Raw genomic sequence first — 15,239 nt, 5'->3', positions numbered from 1 at the left:
ATTCATTGATAATAGTTGAGACATGGCCAACAGGGGAAAGGTAAAATGTAATCTGCCAAAGGTAAATTTGACGACACTTTCTTAGAACAGTTGAGCCCTGTTTTGTAGTGTGAGTATATGGAAATTTTCATTCTGTAAATATATTCTGTGATGTAATTTTATTGGGAAGTGAAAGAATCTCTAAATCTGAATTTTAGTATTTTAATAATTACAATTTCTTTCTTTTACTTGCTCTTTTTTAACATTTTAATATAGCAATAAAATGATTTTATAAAAAAGTGTTAGGTGCATGACATTTGTTTATTTCCTGATAAAATTAGGTAGAAAATACTTCAATGTAGAAATTAAATGTACAGAACCTTCTTAAGAAAAATGAAGTTTTATATTTTTAAAAAACCCTTAATTTCCACATTGTACTAAATTAGCATGCCTGTTCTGGAATTGTGCAGTGTGAGGTCAGGGTTCTGAAGTATGCAAGTTTTTGTTAACACTGTAATTGCAGAAGTGAGGATTGCCTGTATTTGTGTATGTTTATGTGTGTGTATACATCTATGTGTTTATATTTTTATTTACTTTTATTTTGAAGCATTTTCAAACTTAGAGAAAAATTATAACTGCAGGACAAAGAACTGTTTTCTTAGACTATTTGACAGAGTGCCCATACCTCATACTTCGGCATACAGGCATACTTTGTTTTAAAGCACTTTGCAGACACTCTGTTTTTTACAAACTGAAGATTTATGGCAACCCTGCATCGAGGATGTCTGTTGGTGTTCGTTTTTCCAACAGTATTTGTACACTTCATGTCTCTGTGTCACATTTTGGTAATTTTTGCAATATTTCAAACATTTTCATTGTTAACTATATTTTTTATGGTGGTCTGTGATCAGTGATCTTTGACATTACTATTGTAATTGTTTTGGGGCATCACGAACCATGCCCACATGAGATGTTGAACTTAATAAATGTGTGTCTTCTGACTGCTGCACCAACCAGCCATCCCTCATCTCTCTCCCTGTTCCCTGAGACACAACAATACTGCCATTAGGCCAATTAATAACCCTACAATGGCCTATAGGTGTGTTCGAGTGAAAGGAAGAGTTGCACGACTCTTACTTTAAATCAGAAGCTAGAAATGATTATAAGCTTAGTGAGGAAGGCATGTTTAAAGCCAAGATAGGCTGAAAACTAGACCTTTCTGCCAGTTAGCCAAATTGTGAATGCAAAAGAAAAGTTCTTGAAATTAAAAGTGCCATTTCAGTGAACACAGGAATGATAAGAAAGTGAAACAGCCTTATTGATGACATGGAGAAAGTTTGAGTGGTTTGGATAGAATGTCAGACCACCTACAACATTCCCTTAAGCCAAATCTAGAGCAAAGCCCTAACTCTCTTTGATTCTCTGAAGGGTGAGAGAGGTGAGGAAGCTGCAGAAGAAAAGTTTGAAGGTAGCCGAGGTTGGTTCATAAGGTTTAAGGAAAAGAGCTGTCTGCATAACATTAAAAGTGCAAGATGAAGCAGCTAATGGAGAAGTTGCAGCCAGTTATCCAGAAGATCTAGCTAAAATATTATTGAAGGTGGCTACACTAAACAGCAGGTTTTCAGTGTAGACAAAACAGCTTTATATTGGAAGAAGTTGCCATCTAGGACTTTCATAGCTAGAGAGGAGAAGTCAGTGCCTGGTTTCGAAGCTTCAAAGGTCATGCTGACGTGTTAGGGGCTAATGCAGCTGGTAACTTTAAATTGAAGCCAACCCTCATTTACCGTTCTGAAAATCCTAGCGCCCTTAAGAATTATGGACTTCTCTGGTGGTGCAGTGGTTAAGAATCGCCTGCCAATGCAGGGGACATGGGTTCGAGCCCTGGTCCAGGAAGATCCCGCATGCCGCAGAGCAATGAAGCCCATATGCCACAACTACTGAGCCTGCATTCTAGAGCCTGTGCTCTGCAACAAGAGAAGCCACCGCAATGAGAAGCCCGCACACCGCAGTGAAGAGTAGCCCCTGTTCGCTGCAATTACAGAAAGCCTGTGCGCAGCAACGAAGACCCAACGCAGCCAAAAATAAAATATAAATAAATTATTTTAAAAAAGAAGTGAGCAGAAAAAAAACAGTTAAAAAAAAGGAATTATGCTAAATCTTCTCTGCTTGTGTTCTGTAAATGAAACAACAAAGCCTGGATGACAGCACATCTGTTTACAACATGGTTTACTGATGATTTTAAGCCCACTCTTGATATCTTCTGCACAGAAAAAAAGATTACTTTCAAAATATTACTACTCATTGACAATGCACCTGGTCACCCTAGAACTCTCATGGAGATGTACAATGAGATTATTGTTTTTTTCATGCCTGCTCACACACATCCATTCTGCAGTCCATGGATCAAGGAGTCTTTTAGACCTTCAAGTCGTATTATATAAGAAGCACGTTTCGTAAAGCTATAGCTGCCATAGATAGTGATTCCTCTGACGTATCTGAGCAAAGTAAATTGGAAACTTTCTGGAAAGGATTCATCATTCTAGATGCCATTAAGATCATTCGTGATTCATGGCAAGAGGTCAAAATATCAGCATTAAGAGGAGTTTGGAAGAAGTTGATCCCAACCCTCATGATTTTGAGGGGTATTCAAGACTTCAGTGGAGGAAATAACTGCAGCTGTGGTGGAAATAGCAGGAGAACTAGAATTAGAAGTGGAGCCTGAAGATGTGACTTTTATTGTAGATATCTCATGATAAAACTTTTAATGGATGAGGAGTTGCTTCTAATGGATAAGCAGAGAAAGTAGTTTCTTGAGATGGAATCTACTCCTGGTGAAGATGTGAAGATTGTTGAAATGACAGCAAAGGATTTAGAATATTACATAAACTTAGTTGATAGAGCAGTGACAGGATTTGAGAAGATTGACTCCAATTTTGAAAGAAGTTCCATTTTGGGTAAAGTGCTGTTGGAAGGAAGAGTCAATCTATGTGGCAAATTTTATTGTTGTCTTATTTTAAAAGAAATGTCCACAGCCACCTCAGCCTTCAATAGTCACCACCCTGGTCAGTCAGCAGCCATCACCGTCAAAGCAGGACCCTGCACTGTCACAAAGATTATGACTCACTGAAGGCTCAGATGATGGTTAGCGTTTTTTAGCAATGGAATATTGTAAAATTAAGATATGTACATTGTTTTTATAGACAATGCTCTTGTACATGAAATGGACTACAGTATAGTATAAACATATCTTTTATATGCACTGGGAAACCAAAAAAATTTGTGACTTGCTTTATTGTGATATTTGCTTTATTGCTATATTTATGTTATCGCAGTGGTCTGGAACCAAACCCACAATATCTGGGGTACGCCTGTATTTGTCTTAAGACCATTCCATTACGTAAACACAATATAGTCATCAGAATCAGGAAATTAACATTGGTATATTACTGTCATCTAATCCTCAGACTTTACTCCTGTTTTGCCAGTTGTCCCAATAATGTACTTTAAAGGATCCATCTGAAATGATTCATTGCATTTAGTTGTAATGTCTGTTTAGTCTTTTTCAAAATCTGGAATAGTTCCTCAGTCTTTCCTTGTCTTTCGTTGACGTTGACAATTTTGAAGAACACAGGACGGTTATTTTGTAAAATTTCTCTCAATTCAGGTTTAATTTATTTTCTCATGGTTAGATCAGGTTATACAAATTTGGCAGGAATATGACATGAGTGATGCTGTGGTTTTCTGATTGCATCCTGTCAGGTGGTGTGTGGTTTTGATTTGTCCCATTAGATGTTCACTTTGATCACTTGAGTAAGTGGTATCTGTCCATGTTCTCCACTTTTTACTTCTTCCCCTTTGTTATTAATAATATTTTATGAGGAGATACTTTGAAACAATGTAAATATCCCATTCCTTTTTGGTCTTAGAATTTATTCATTTATTTATTTTTGTTAGTATGGTTCCCTGTATTTTCCAGTGGGTTAAAATTCCTTACTATCCTTATTAATTTTGATACTCTCATGTTTGCCATGGTTACCTCCTGAAAGCTGGCTTTTTTGTTCTTTTGATACATCCTCATTTTTCTCTGAGTACAGTTGACCCTTGAACAACATAGGTTTGAACTCTGCAGGCCCACTTATTTGGAGATTTATTTCAGTAGTAAATACTACAGTACTACATGACGCATGGTTGGTTGAATCTGCAGCTACGAGGAACCTCAGATATGGAGGGCCGACTATGAAGTGATATATGCAGATTTTCGATTGCATGGAGTGTTGGCACCCCTACCCACTCCCCCCTACATTGTTCAAGGGTCAGCTTACTTCCTTACTTTCTTGTACCACAAATTGTTACAGATTCATGTTGTATTTTCCCTGTCCCCGCCCTGCAATCAGGTATTTCTTTAAGAGGCCCAGTTTTCCTTTAAGTGGAGAATGGATTTTAGAAACCAACTTCTGGACTCTTAAGTGTGGTCATTGCTATTAGCTGTTGCTGTTCCCATGCCCTATCAGTGAACAGAAATCAGGAACACAACACCCCTGGGTTCATTCTAGCTGTCTCCTTTTCTCTTGTACCTGCCTTTTCTGATGGTGGGAAACCTGACTTCCATTTTGCTTAATATATTTACCTACTTCATCAGTTACTTTGCCTGTAATCAGTCTCCTTTTGGCGCCACCCCTTTCCCATGCAGGCATCTTCCTTATCGCATTTGAACTCCAACTCTTGGGGACAGTGTGCCTCCATTTGTTAATGGGTAGCCAGCTCTGGGCCACTGAAGCTCTCCCACCCACTCTAGTGGTGATGTCTAGCTTCGCCTCATGCAGTGTCTTTAGAACTGAACTGTTCAGGAAGGGGAGGGGAGGCAGAAGGGAAGGGATTGAATGATCATTTATTATTGAATGGACCTTTCAAATATGATTTATCATTTATGAGTGAAAATATTCATTACACTCATTTCGAAGTAGAAAGATGGCATTGGAAATATGTTGTTTCCGTTGTTACCTATAGGTTTAAAAGATAAGACAATTGTGGGCTCCCCTGGTGGCGCAGTGGTTGAGAGTCTGCCTGCCGATGCAGGGGACAGCCCCGGTTCGGGAGGATCCCACATGCCGCGGAGCGGCTGGGCCCGTGAGCCATGGCCGCTCGGCCTGCGCGTCCGGAGCCTGTGCTCCGCAATGGGAGAGGCCACAAAAGTGAGAGGCCCGCATACTGCAAAAAAAAAAAAAGATAAGACAATTGCCATGTGAAAACTCTGGGTGGTCACTCTACAAGAGGTTTTATAGAGACATAATGGATAGAGCTGTTGATTTTTTGAGGACAGTCCTCTTGAATTTATCTTGACTCTTCATTCTCTTCCTAGAGTGATATTCTTTCTACCAGTCTTATCTTTGTCTTTCCGTGGGATTTTTCTGCATACTTGATTTTTGGTACTGAATTCCATCAGCTTCTGGAGTTGTGTTGTGATTCTTTGAAGGACTTGATGCTGTCCTTCCCTCTTCTTGTTTTCTTGAGAACTTAGAAAATGAAAAATACTAGAGATTTGATTCCCACCTCATTCATATTTTTCTTCTTTTCCTATAGACTATTTTCCTTTTACCTTTAGGGAATAAGAGGCAGCATTATAATTAATTTGAACATGGTATTTTCTGAATTATAAGTTTTTTCAGTGTTATATTTTACCACCAAATGGGAGAAAGGCTTTTGTCTGCCCTTTGTTCATGTCACTGAGATCTCCTATTGTAGCACTTACTTAATAGAAATGTAGTCTCTGCCTTGGTAGATTGTAAGCTCCTTGAGGGCTGTGAGACAGAAGAGTTTCTCTTTCTTTCATTCCTATGCAAAGCACCTAATAGGCCTAGCTCAGTGTTCAGTAAATGTTTAATAAATGAATTATTTGGAAAACTGGACCATTTATATGAGGCTTGATTGTTTGACATCTGCATCTTTAAGTCACTTTTTGTTAAGTTTCCTTTTAATATATAGAGCAAGTAGATTAAAAAAAAAAAACTATTGAACTTGTTTCTGACTTAAAATGTTCTGATTTGGTATTGGTTTTCTCCTTTTCTGACAGACAGTTTGTCACAATTTATTGGTTATCCCTGCCCGAAGCCAAAGCTTTGACATCCTGCAAAGTGCCATCAGTAAGCATTTGGTAAATATACTTAAAATTTTTTTCTGTTACACGAAAGCATAGCATTGGTTAACATTGAGTTTGCCATAACCAAGGAGAGAGTGAGTGTCCAGAAGTCTAAGCTTAATAATTTCATTATGCTGAGGTGAGAACTGAGAAATCTTGGTGTTTTTCCTGGCTGTTACTAATTAATTCTGTGACCTTGGGAACATCTCCTCTTTTGCCAGGACCTTACTTTCTACATCTGAGCAATGAAAGACCTCTTATACCTCAGGTCCTTCTGACTTAAAATGCTTTAATTAACACGTGCCAGGTGTCATTGTGTTGGGAATCCAGCATCCGTACTGGGGTTCAGTTTCCACCCAGAAGGTTTGGGGTGTAAAGTAGGGATGTCACCTCACAGGCTCAAGGCCTGGTCACTGGAAGCAGTGAGCTCAGCCATGAAACTGACTTGTCTTTTGGCCAGTGGGTGTCTCTCGTTCCCATTGGCATTAAATTCTCATTAGGTATGCCTGGGTTTTGCTTTTAACTTCCTCCAACATTTACACTTTGCCCTTTGGCTTTTACTATAATGATGTGAGGGGCGAGTCCAAAACTTTTATCTTCCGGGGATTCTCACTTGTTTGGATAATTTTACAGGCATGTCTACACCGCCTTTTCTTTACTTCCCTCGAGTTGGAAGACTACTACATTGACTCCTCAGTACTCTCTTTTCTCCCTGCTATCAAACTTCTAATCCTTATACACTGTGTCTCCAAAGATCCCCATCTTTTTTCTTTTTTTTTACTTCCACTCCAGAAATTTATGCCCTTTGACTACGTTCACTATTCTAGTAAAAGATCAACATTCCAGTGTTGATCTGGCCACTTCTTTCAGACAGCCTGAGTAAAGGTTAAGACCTCAGAACCTACAGAGTTTATGATAACTCAGCAGTAGTTTGCAGGAGATTTAAGCCATGTATACATGCAGTTACAAGTTAGAGTCCACCTTAATGACAATTTATACAGTAGAGTCCAGGTGAGTTAGCATACCATGATGTCCCTTATCTGGGTTTTGGGACAGTGAAGCAGTCAAGTGTGAGTATAGTATTATCTTACTCCATTATAGGTATTTTCCTTAGTTATGTCTGAATGACTGGTTAAATCAAAGGGCAGGGGAAGGATAATTGTAAAAGGAACTGTGGTTTTTACATTTAATTACCTGGGGTGGGGGTGGTGCCAGATATTAGAGTTTTCCGGTCTGAATAATCTGAAGGTCATGTAAATGTGATTGCTGGTATCACGATCTTCTTTGGATGTATGAAATAATCCTTTTAAATAATAGTATTTCTGTCCATCAGTAGAAATTGTAACATCTAGAAAATTTTAGGAGACTTTGTCATGAAGGGGAGGCAGTGGATTGGGTTATTAGTATTTCTTGAGTTTGCGTATTTTCAGTCATTTAACGTAGCAACTAAATTCTCAAAGGAAAACAGGATCTTAAGGTGTGGTTGGTGGCATGGCATGTATTATGTATACACAAGTTTCCACCAGTAGTGATGGAAGGTTAACTCTCCAGATAGTGGTGTTTGGTTTTATTCTGGGGAGAGGGGCTGTTGTGAAGAGGTCATTAATCTCATTTTTCTCTGCCTAGGTTGGGTTGACTGTAATTCCTGACAGCACGGTGGGCTGTGTTTTGGGTGTTATCTGTAAGCTCCTGGATCATACGTGTGTACTTAGTGAGACGCTGCTGCCATTTCTGGCTTCTTGTTGCTACAGTCTTCTTTATTTTCTGCTCACTTTAGAGAAAGGAGAAGCAGAACATCTAAGAAAGAGGTAATAGTTTTTGTATTCTTAAACTTTAATTTTTTTCCTACTTGTTCAACTCCCCTCAATCAGTCAGGCAGTTGGTCAGTCATTCAATCTGTAAGAGATATTTCCAAAATCTAATTCTCTTTTAGAGTTTGTATAAACCTAGCTAGCTTTTCTTTGTTCTTTTATGAATCCCCTTTGTGACGGTGAGCAGTCTTAGTTTTTTTTTTCCCTTTAAGCTACAAATTTGAAAAGTTAGATGGCATTAGAAAGTTTCCTGAGAGCTTTCCTTATTAACTTTGCTATAGATCTGGCAAGAAAAAAAATTCTACTTTTAGAAAGATGAGCTTACTATTAGTACAAGCCTTTGTATTTTGTTTTGGGCTTCATTAGAACTAGCCAGCATGGATTTTTTTTTTTTTTTTTGCGGTACGCGGGGCTCTCACTGTTGTGGCCTCTCCCGTCGCGGAGCACAGGCTCCGGACGCGCAGGCTCAGCGGCCATGGCTCACGGGCCTAGCTGCTCCGCGGCATGTGGGATCCTCCCGGACCGGGGCACGAACCTGTGTCCCCTGCATCGGCAGGCAGACTTTCAACCACTGCGCCACCAGGGAAGCCCGCCAGCATGGATTTTTAAATTCTTGGGTTTAAGGAAATTGTTCTAAGATGCTAGTGTTTTTAATTAGTACTTTTGCTCCTATATAATTTTTAGACTAAAGCTTCTAGGATAGTATAGAAGATTTCACTTTAATTTTCAAAGAGTGTTCTCATGCTTATGTTCTCATTGGTATGCTGTTAACAATTCATTGCAGAAGGTTTTTTAAAAATCTAACAGATGAGCAAATATAAGAAAATAAAAATCATTCTATCACATTTTGACATTTGCCTTTTTTGAGCTTTTAAATGTCACCAAAATATACATATGATTGTATAAAACATTTCAATAGTTTAAAGAGTATAAACTGAACACCTGTTTAACCAACCTCCCGGTTCAGAAATAGAACATCGTCAGCACACTTTCTCCACAGTTACATTTCTCTTCTACATCCCCAGAGATCACTTCTGTGTTAGTCACTTCCTTACCTTTTTATTTAAAAATTTTATGTGCATTTATAAGCAGTTTCATTTTTGTTTTGCATATTTTAAGAATTTGATATATAAGAGGAATTATACTATATGTATTTTTTGTGACTTGATTTTCATCATCATTTGTGAGAGTACTCATGTTGATTCGAAGATGTATTTCATTCATTTTTGTTTCTCTATACCAGGAGTCAGCAAACTTCTTTCTGTAAGGAGTCAGTGAATATTTTAGGTTTTTCAAACCATAACGTCTCTTGTCAGAACTACTCAGCACTGCCCTGGTCATGTGAAAGCAGCATTAGATGATACATAAATGAATGGGTGTAGCTGTGTTCCAATAAAATTCTGTTTACAAATACAGGCTGTGAGCTGGATTGGCTGTGGTCTAGTACCCCTGCTCTGTAATCTTCTGTTATATGCATGTACTATAACTTACCCATTTTACTGTCAACAGACATTTGGATTTTTTCCATTAAGTGTGTGTATTTAAAACTTTGTACATTTCACTGTTAATATCCTGTAAAATTTACACATAAACAAGCGTAGATTTGATGGTACTTTTCTTACCATCATCAAACTTTCGGGCCTGATAGTTCAAGAAAAGGCTTTGTAAATAGCAAGGAACTTCTCAGGGTTCTAAAAATTTTATAATGAGCATCCCCATTTATGAACTATGTATATTGTTGTTTGTCATTTCCTGTCACTTGAAATGTAGCCCATTTGTGATATACTCTGATAAGTTTCAAAGATCTTTTTTAGTTGCTTATAGAAAAACATCCTTTGATTTTACATGGTTGGACTGAACAAAATTCACTGTATTTAATATTTTGCTTCTGTAAAATTCTGTTTTTAAAAGTGTTTTGTACTGTGTATTGAGTTTGATATGCATCTCTCAGGATGACATTAGTCACAAAGAAGTGTTGGCAGTCAGAGTCTTAGGTGCTTAAGTTTCCCTTTTGGGCTGCTCCTACCCTCCTAGAGAAGGTGTTTGTGAGATTACAAATAATGAGAGTGCCAGTCAAACTACTGGGAGCTTTTGATTTCACAAGTGCTGACCAAAAAATCGGGCTTGACCAATTTGAGGTATTCAAGTTTGAGTGGCCACTGTACTTTGAAGAAACTATTCTGTTGTCTTCTGGATTCATTGTTAGTAATGAAAGATCTGCTGTTCAACTTAGCCCTTTTGGTTCCTAGGTAGTAATCTATTCTTTTTTTTTAACATCTTTATTGGAGTATAATTGCTTTACAATGGTGTGTTAGTGTCTGCTTTATAACAAAGTGAATCAGCTATATGTGTACATATATCCCCATATCTCTTCCCTCTTGCGCCTCCCTCCCTCCCACCCTCCCTATCCCACCCCTCTAGGCGGTCCCAAAGCACCGAGCTGATCTCCCTGTGCTATGCGGCTGCTTCCCACTAGCTATTTTACATTTGGTGTAGTGTATGTATGTCCATGCCACTCTCTCACTTTGTCACAGCTTACCCTTCCCCCTCCCCATATCCTCAAGTCCATTCTCTAGTAGGTCTGCGTCTTTATTTCCGTCCTGCCCCTAGGTTAGTAATCTATTCTTTTCTATGGTTTCACTGTTTTCTCTTTGTTGCATTGCAAATCAGGGTGTATCCTAGTGTAGGTTTGTTGTTATTTATCCTGCTTGAGACTTAGTGTACTCCTTTAATCTGAAGACTTAATGTTTTTTCTTCAGCTGTGTTTTTATTTCTGTTATCTTCCCCACTGTTTCTATTCTCCCCTAAAAGCTCCTTTTAAACATAGGGAGTTTCTCATTCTGATTCTTTTGTTTAATCCTTCTATTGAGTTTTTATTGTATCAGCTATTGTTTTCTCTTTCATCTATTTTGAGTTTTTACTCGGCTCTTTGTCATTCTTGCTTTATTGGTGTTAAAGGTCTTGTCAGTTTGTTCTGTTTGCTCTCTTTCTCTCTGGTGTGGGAATTCTCTCATTTTGGGGAGCAGATGGGGCTCTGGAGGTTGTCTCTAGTGGGACTGAACAAACAAGCTCATGTTTTGGATTGTATAACTTTCTCTGAATGCATCTTTTGTGAGAGTTTGTGGAGGTTGTGGACACCTCCCCATGGGGCAGTTTCACATTTGCATTTTCCTGGCTTCCAGCTCTATGCAGGGAGCCCAGTTCTAGCTCCCTGCTTTCCATACCTGGGGCTGAAGCCTCAGCTTCCAGCATTGTTTGTTGGCTGTTGAATACTCAGCCCCCAAATCCCATATCCAGTTCTGTGCTCCTGTGTATCTTCATGAGTTCTGGCATAGTTTCTGGCACCTAGAGATATCAACCATTCTGGCTTTTGAGCTTGGCTGTATTTTTGTTTTGTTTTTTAGAGTATATTATCTGTATTTCCCTGTGTTTGGGGAGTGGAGGGGGGTTGGTTGGTATTATCTGACCAGAATACATCAGAAGTTTGCAGAGTTAGTGGAACTCCTGAAAATTATCTGTGAAATATTGGACTTTCATCAGTTCCTTTAGAGTGGTTTAGAACCATTGCTTTATGTTGACCTAAAATCTCAACTTCATAACAATTTATATAGAGTTGGTACAGTTATTTCTGTGCATGACAACTCTTAGAAAACCCTAAGAATGGCTCTTCAAATGGTATTACTTACATCATTCATGGTACCCAGGTCTCTCTTCTGTTTGGCCTGACAGTTTTCTTCAATTGTGGTGTGTGAAGGTGGAATTCTGAATTTTACTCATTCATTCAGTATACTTGTATTTGGTGTAATGTAGAATCCATAAGCTCTTTTAGCAGTTTTGATCCACATTTGAAATCCACTGAAGTTCAAGTAGAAAGTGAATATATTGGATCAGTACAGTAGTAACTTATTAAAAAGAAAACCGAATGGGTAGGAATTGTGGAGGTAGGAATTTGAAACCCAGCAGGAACCAAAGCAGCTTCCTCTATTCTTTTTTCTTCTAAGTTTTGTAGTCTTTAATCTCTGTGCCTTTGCCTCCTCATTAGCTATGTCTACAGTCTGGCTTTCTCTTTTCTCCTTGCACATGGCTGTCCTAACCTGGCTGTGCATGAGTCCACAGGCTGAATAAAGTCTCTTCAAATAAGAGGATCTGTTTGGCTTAATGGATTTGGTATCTACGTTTGATGCAATTGCTGTATGTGGAGTTGGGAGGGGGGTCAGATGGTGAAAGGTCTGGAGGTAGGCTTTCTTAGAAAGGCTTGGGACTGGGAGGATTATGCACTCTTGGTAGAGAAATTGTAACAGGCTAAGGTCAGAGCTTTTAGCAGCCAGTGAACTTTTCCTCCAAAAGGATATTGCTCCATTTAATTGACACACTTCTAGAATGTGGTTAGGCCACTTACCTCTATCATAAAACATTTTTGTTCCTGTTCTTTAAAGATACCGAAAGAATGATGCTCACTGAAATTTGGATTTATTTACCATCTCTGGCCTGTAATAGTTCCCTTACTGGCTGTTTTCTCAAATCCCTTTGGTTCCTTGTGAGCACATCTTTCTCTGGAAAGCTGCCCTGTTCTGACACATTGAAGAGACTCATAATCCAGGTCAGAGGCTCAGAGTTTCATGAAGTTCTTTTCTTCCCTTTTTGCCATTGGGACATTCTTACTCTTTTGACATTTGGTGTTGTGTAATAGACAGTTGAATAGTGTCCACTGGTAGAGAATAGTACGCATGTATAGATCATTCTGTGGTGAATGCTGTGTTAAATATGATCACTAGGGCTTCAAGAATGTCTTGTTAAGCCCAGGGAAACGCTGGTTGCTAGGCTTCCTGAAACCTGTAAAATAGGGGAAGCAGCTGATTCTTCACTGCATTTGCTTTTTTAGCTCTGATGAAACCCAGTTCTTATTAGTTTTGGTTTCTGGGGTTTTATCAGAAAACACCATGTTTCTTAAAAGGACATTTTCAGTCTTGGGAAGTATGGAAAGGGCACTTTTCCTGTATGCGTTGGTTCACTGACTCATTTCTGTTTTGTAGGGACAAGCTGTGGGGCGTCTGTGTCTCCATCCTGGCACTCCTGCCTCGAGTGCTCAGGTTGATGCTACAGAGCCTGCGGGTGAGCAGAGCTGGACCTGAGGAGCTGCCTGTGGTGGGCCAGCTGCTTCGCCTGCTGCTGCAGCACGCACCCCTCAGGACTCACATGTTGACCAATGCCATCTTGGTGCAGCAGATCATCAAGAATATCACAGTAAGAAGCATGAAACAAGGGCTTTGTACTGTTCATACTAGATTCATGGGCATGGAGGTGCTCTGGGAGGCCAGCGTTTCTGTGTGTTGACGGACTCTTGGAATTAAGCCCAGTGTGGTGATTTCTTAGGGCTTCCCCTGCCGTCTAGTAACTGACTGTCACTTAACCAGCGGGGTGACTTTGATTGCAGAATCAGTACTAAAAACCGTAAAATACTCAAACTGAATTAAGGTGGCAGGCAGCTTAGTTGGAAAAAGTACAGGCATCAGAGTCACTCCTACCTGTTTTGTGATACAGATTCTATTGCTTAACTGTGATAATTTGGCAAGTTGTGTGGGGTTGTTTTTTTTTTTTTTTAACCTATCTGAGCTTTGTTTTCCTAGCTGTAGAAATGGGAATAATAGCAACATTGTTGGGTTTTGTTGACCATTAAATGAGATCGTCCAAGTAAGGTTTATACTGTAACTGATAGTTACTAAGCACCCAACAAATGTTAGCTGTCATTAAGGAAATTGAGCAGGAATAAACTAAGGCCTATTTCTAGTCACTTAGTTCACTGGAGAGGCGGAAGAAGTTGGAAGTTGCAGGCTTCAGCTTTGTCTAATGGTTGGTTCTCTGTGTTCACCTGGGGTGGGCAGTTCTGTTTATTAAGGATTCCCTTGGTGTTTTTGGTTTGGGAGAGTTAAAGTGAGGTTTTTTGTATAGGCCTTTGATTGGAGGGGGTTATTAATTGGTATATGTAATAATACTTCAGAGTAATAGAGCTTATACCTACATATAACAAAAGATGTATTCTGAATTTTCTCAGTAATGGAAGAGGATGCAGAATTCAGAAATAGTAGAAGGGAAGAAAAGTTAAGAACTTGGATCATTCCGAGGTTGGAGAATCAGCCAGTCTCTATAAGAATGACAAATTGAGACCTGTTGAATCATCAGTGAATGTTACGAGATTCTACAATGCGAAGGGGCGGAAGTACAGAGTGTAGGGGTGGTTAATGGTGAAATTTCATTAGTCCCTAGCAAATGTGGGAGGGAAGAGACCCAACAAGAAACTGGTAGCACTTAATACTTGAGGATGAAACTAGGAATTTTAATTACCTGTGGTAATAATACCTGATTAATAGGTTCCTTTTTTCAGTGAGATTTCATTTGATAATTTATAGATGAGGATACTATCGCAAGGACTGTTTGAGATCTTGTTTGGGTGGGGGAAAAAACCATCAGGAAGCCGTTTTGGTACAACTCTCATATTACTCTTGTTTTTCTCTGCAGACATTGAAGAGTGGAGGTGTTCAGGAGCAGTGGCTTACAGACTTACATTATTGCTTCAATGTGTACATCACTGGGCATCCCCAGGGACCCAGCATGTTGAGTACAGTGTATTGAAAAGGCACTGTGGCACCTCTGTTTGAAATTGTTTATTCACATCTAATTTTGAAGAGACTGATGTAATAAATGTTTGTCATTAAAGCTGAACTTTTAAAGAAGTTGTTTATGAACCTTCCTTTGCACTGAAATAGGAAAATAATGCTTGGGAGTTCCCATTGATGCACAGGCTGGCTTCCTGGACTAGCATGTGATATGTGGTAACGGGTATTCTGTATTTCATAGTTAAGTATATATAAAATACAAAGCGATAATATGGTACCTTCTATTGTATAGTAAGAAATAAGCTCAGTCTTTGTGGTCCCATCTAGGCAAACTTTATTCTTTTTGTTCTCAGCCCCAGTTCATTCAGACAGCAACAAACTAAACTAGTTTTTGGTTTGGTTTTGTTTGGGAGTGGTTGCTTCTCACTCTGCAGTTGTGTTTCCAGAGGATTTCTAGCAAGATTTCAAAACAGTGCTCCCATTTGTTGTGGATTTTCCTGTACCTAAATGGTCCTTGGTCTGAGCTGGGTAACTCTTACAAAGTGGTTTTCTACTAGTGATCCATTGTAAGAGTTCTTAATTTTTGTTATAATCATTTTCATAAAAATGAAGTAATTTAGTTAGCCAACTGTAAAAAATCCAGATAATTAAATAACACTTCATTGCTTCCAATCTCTTACTGTCAGGACAGGGGTGGCA

General features: G+C 39.0%; 1 protein-coding gene across 3 annotated transcripts in view; it reads left to right on the top strand.

Annotated features, from left to right (window-relative positions):
- Positions 1–14,680, top strand: part of TEX10 (testis expressed 10) — a 56,029-nt gene extending 41,349 nt beyond the window's left edge. The window contains exons 12-15 of one of the 3 annotated variants that reach the window (XM_079927070.1): positions 6,050–6,130; positions 7,742–7,923; positions 12,960–13,170; positions 14,443–14,680. In XM_079927070.1, the coding sequence (XP_079783196.1) occupies positions 6,050–6,130; positions 7,742–7,923; positions 12,960–13,170; positions 14,443–14,556 (588 nt within the window). In that variant the 3' untranslated portion in view covers positions 14,557–14,680. The remainder of the gene's footprint in view (positions 1–6,049; positions 6,131–7,741; positions 7,924–12,959; positions 13,171–14,442) is intronic. The other 2 variants (XM_079927071.1, XR_013829118.1) reach the window with 2 other exon arrangements.
- Positions 14,681–15,239: the final 559 nt, after the last annotated feature.

Source organism: Stenella coeruleoalba, assembly GCF_951394435.1.
Source record: "Stenella coeruleoalba genome assembly, chromosome: 7".
Classification (NCBI taxonomy): domain Eukaryota; kingdom Metazoa; phylum Chordata; class Mammalia; order Artiodactyla; family Delphinidae; genus Stenella; species Stenella coeruleoalba.
The sequence above is the reverse complement of the archived record's forward strand: the minus strand, read 5'-3'. Positions and strand labels throughout refer to the sequence as shown.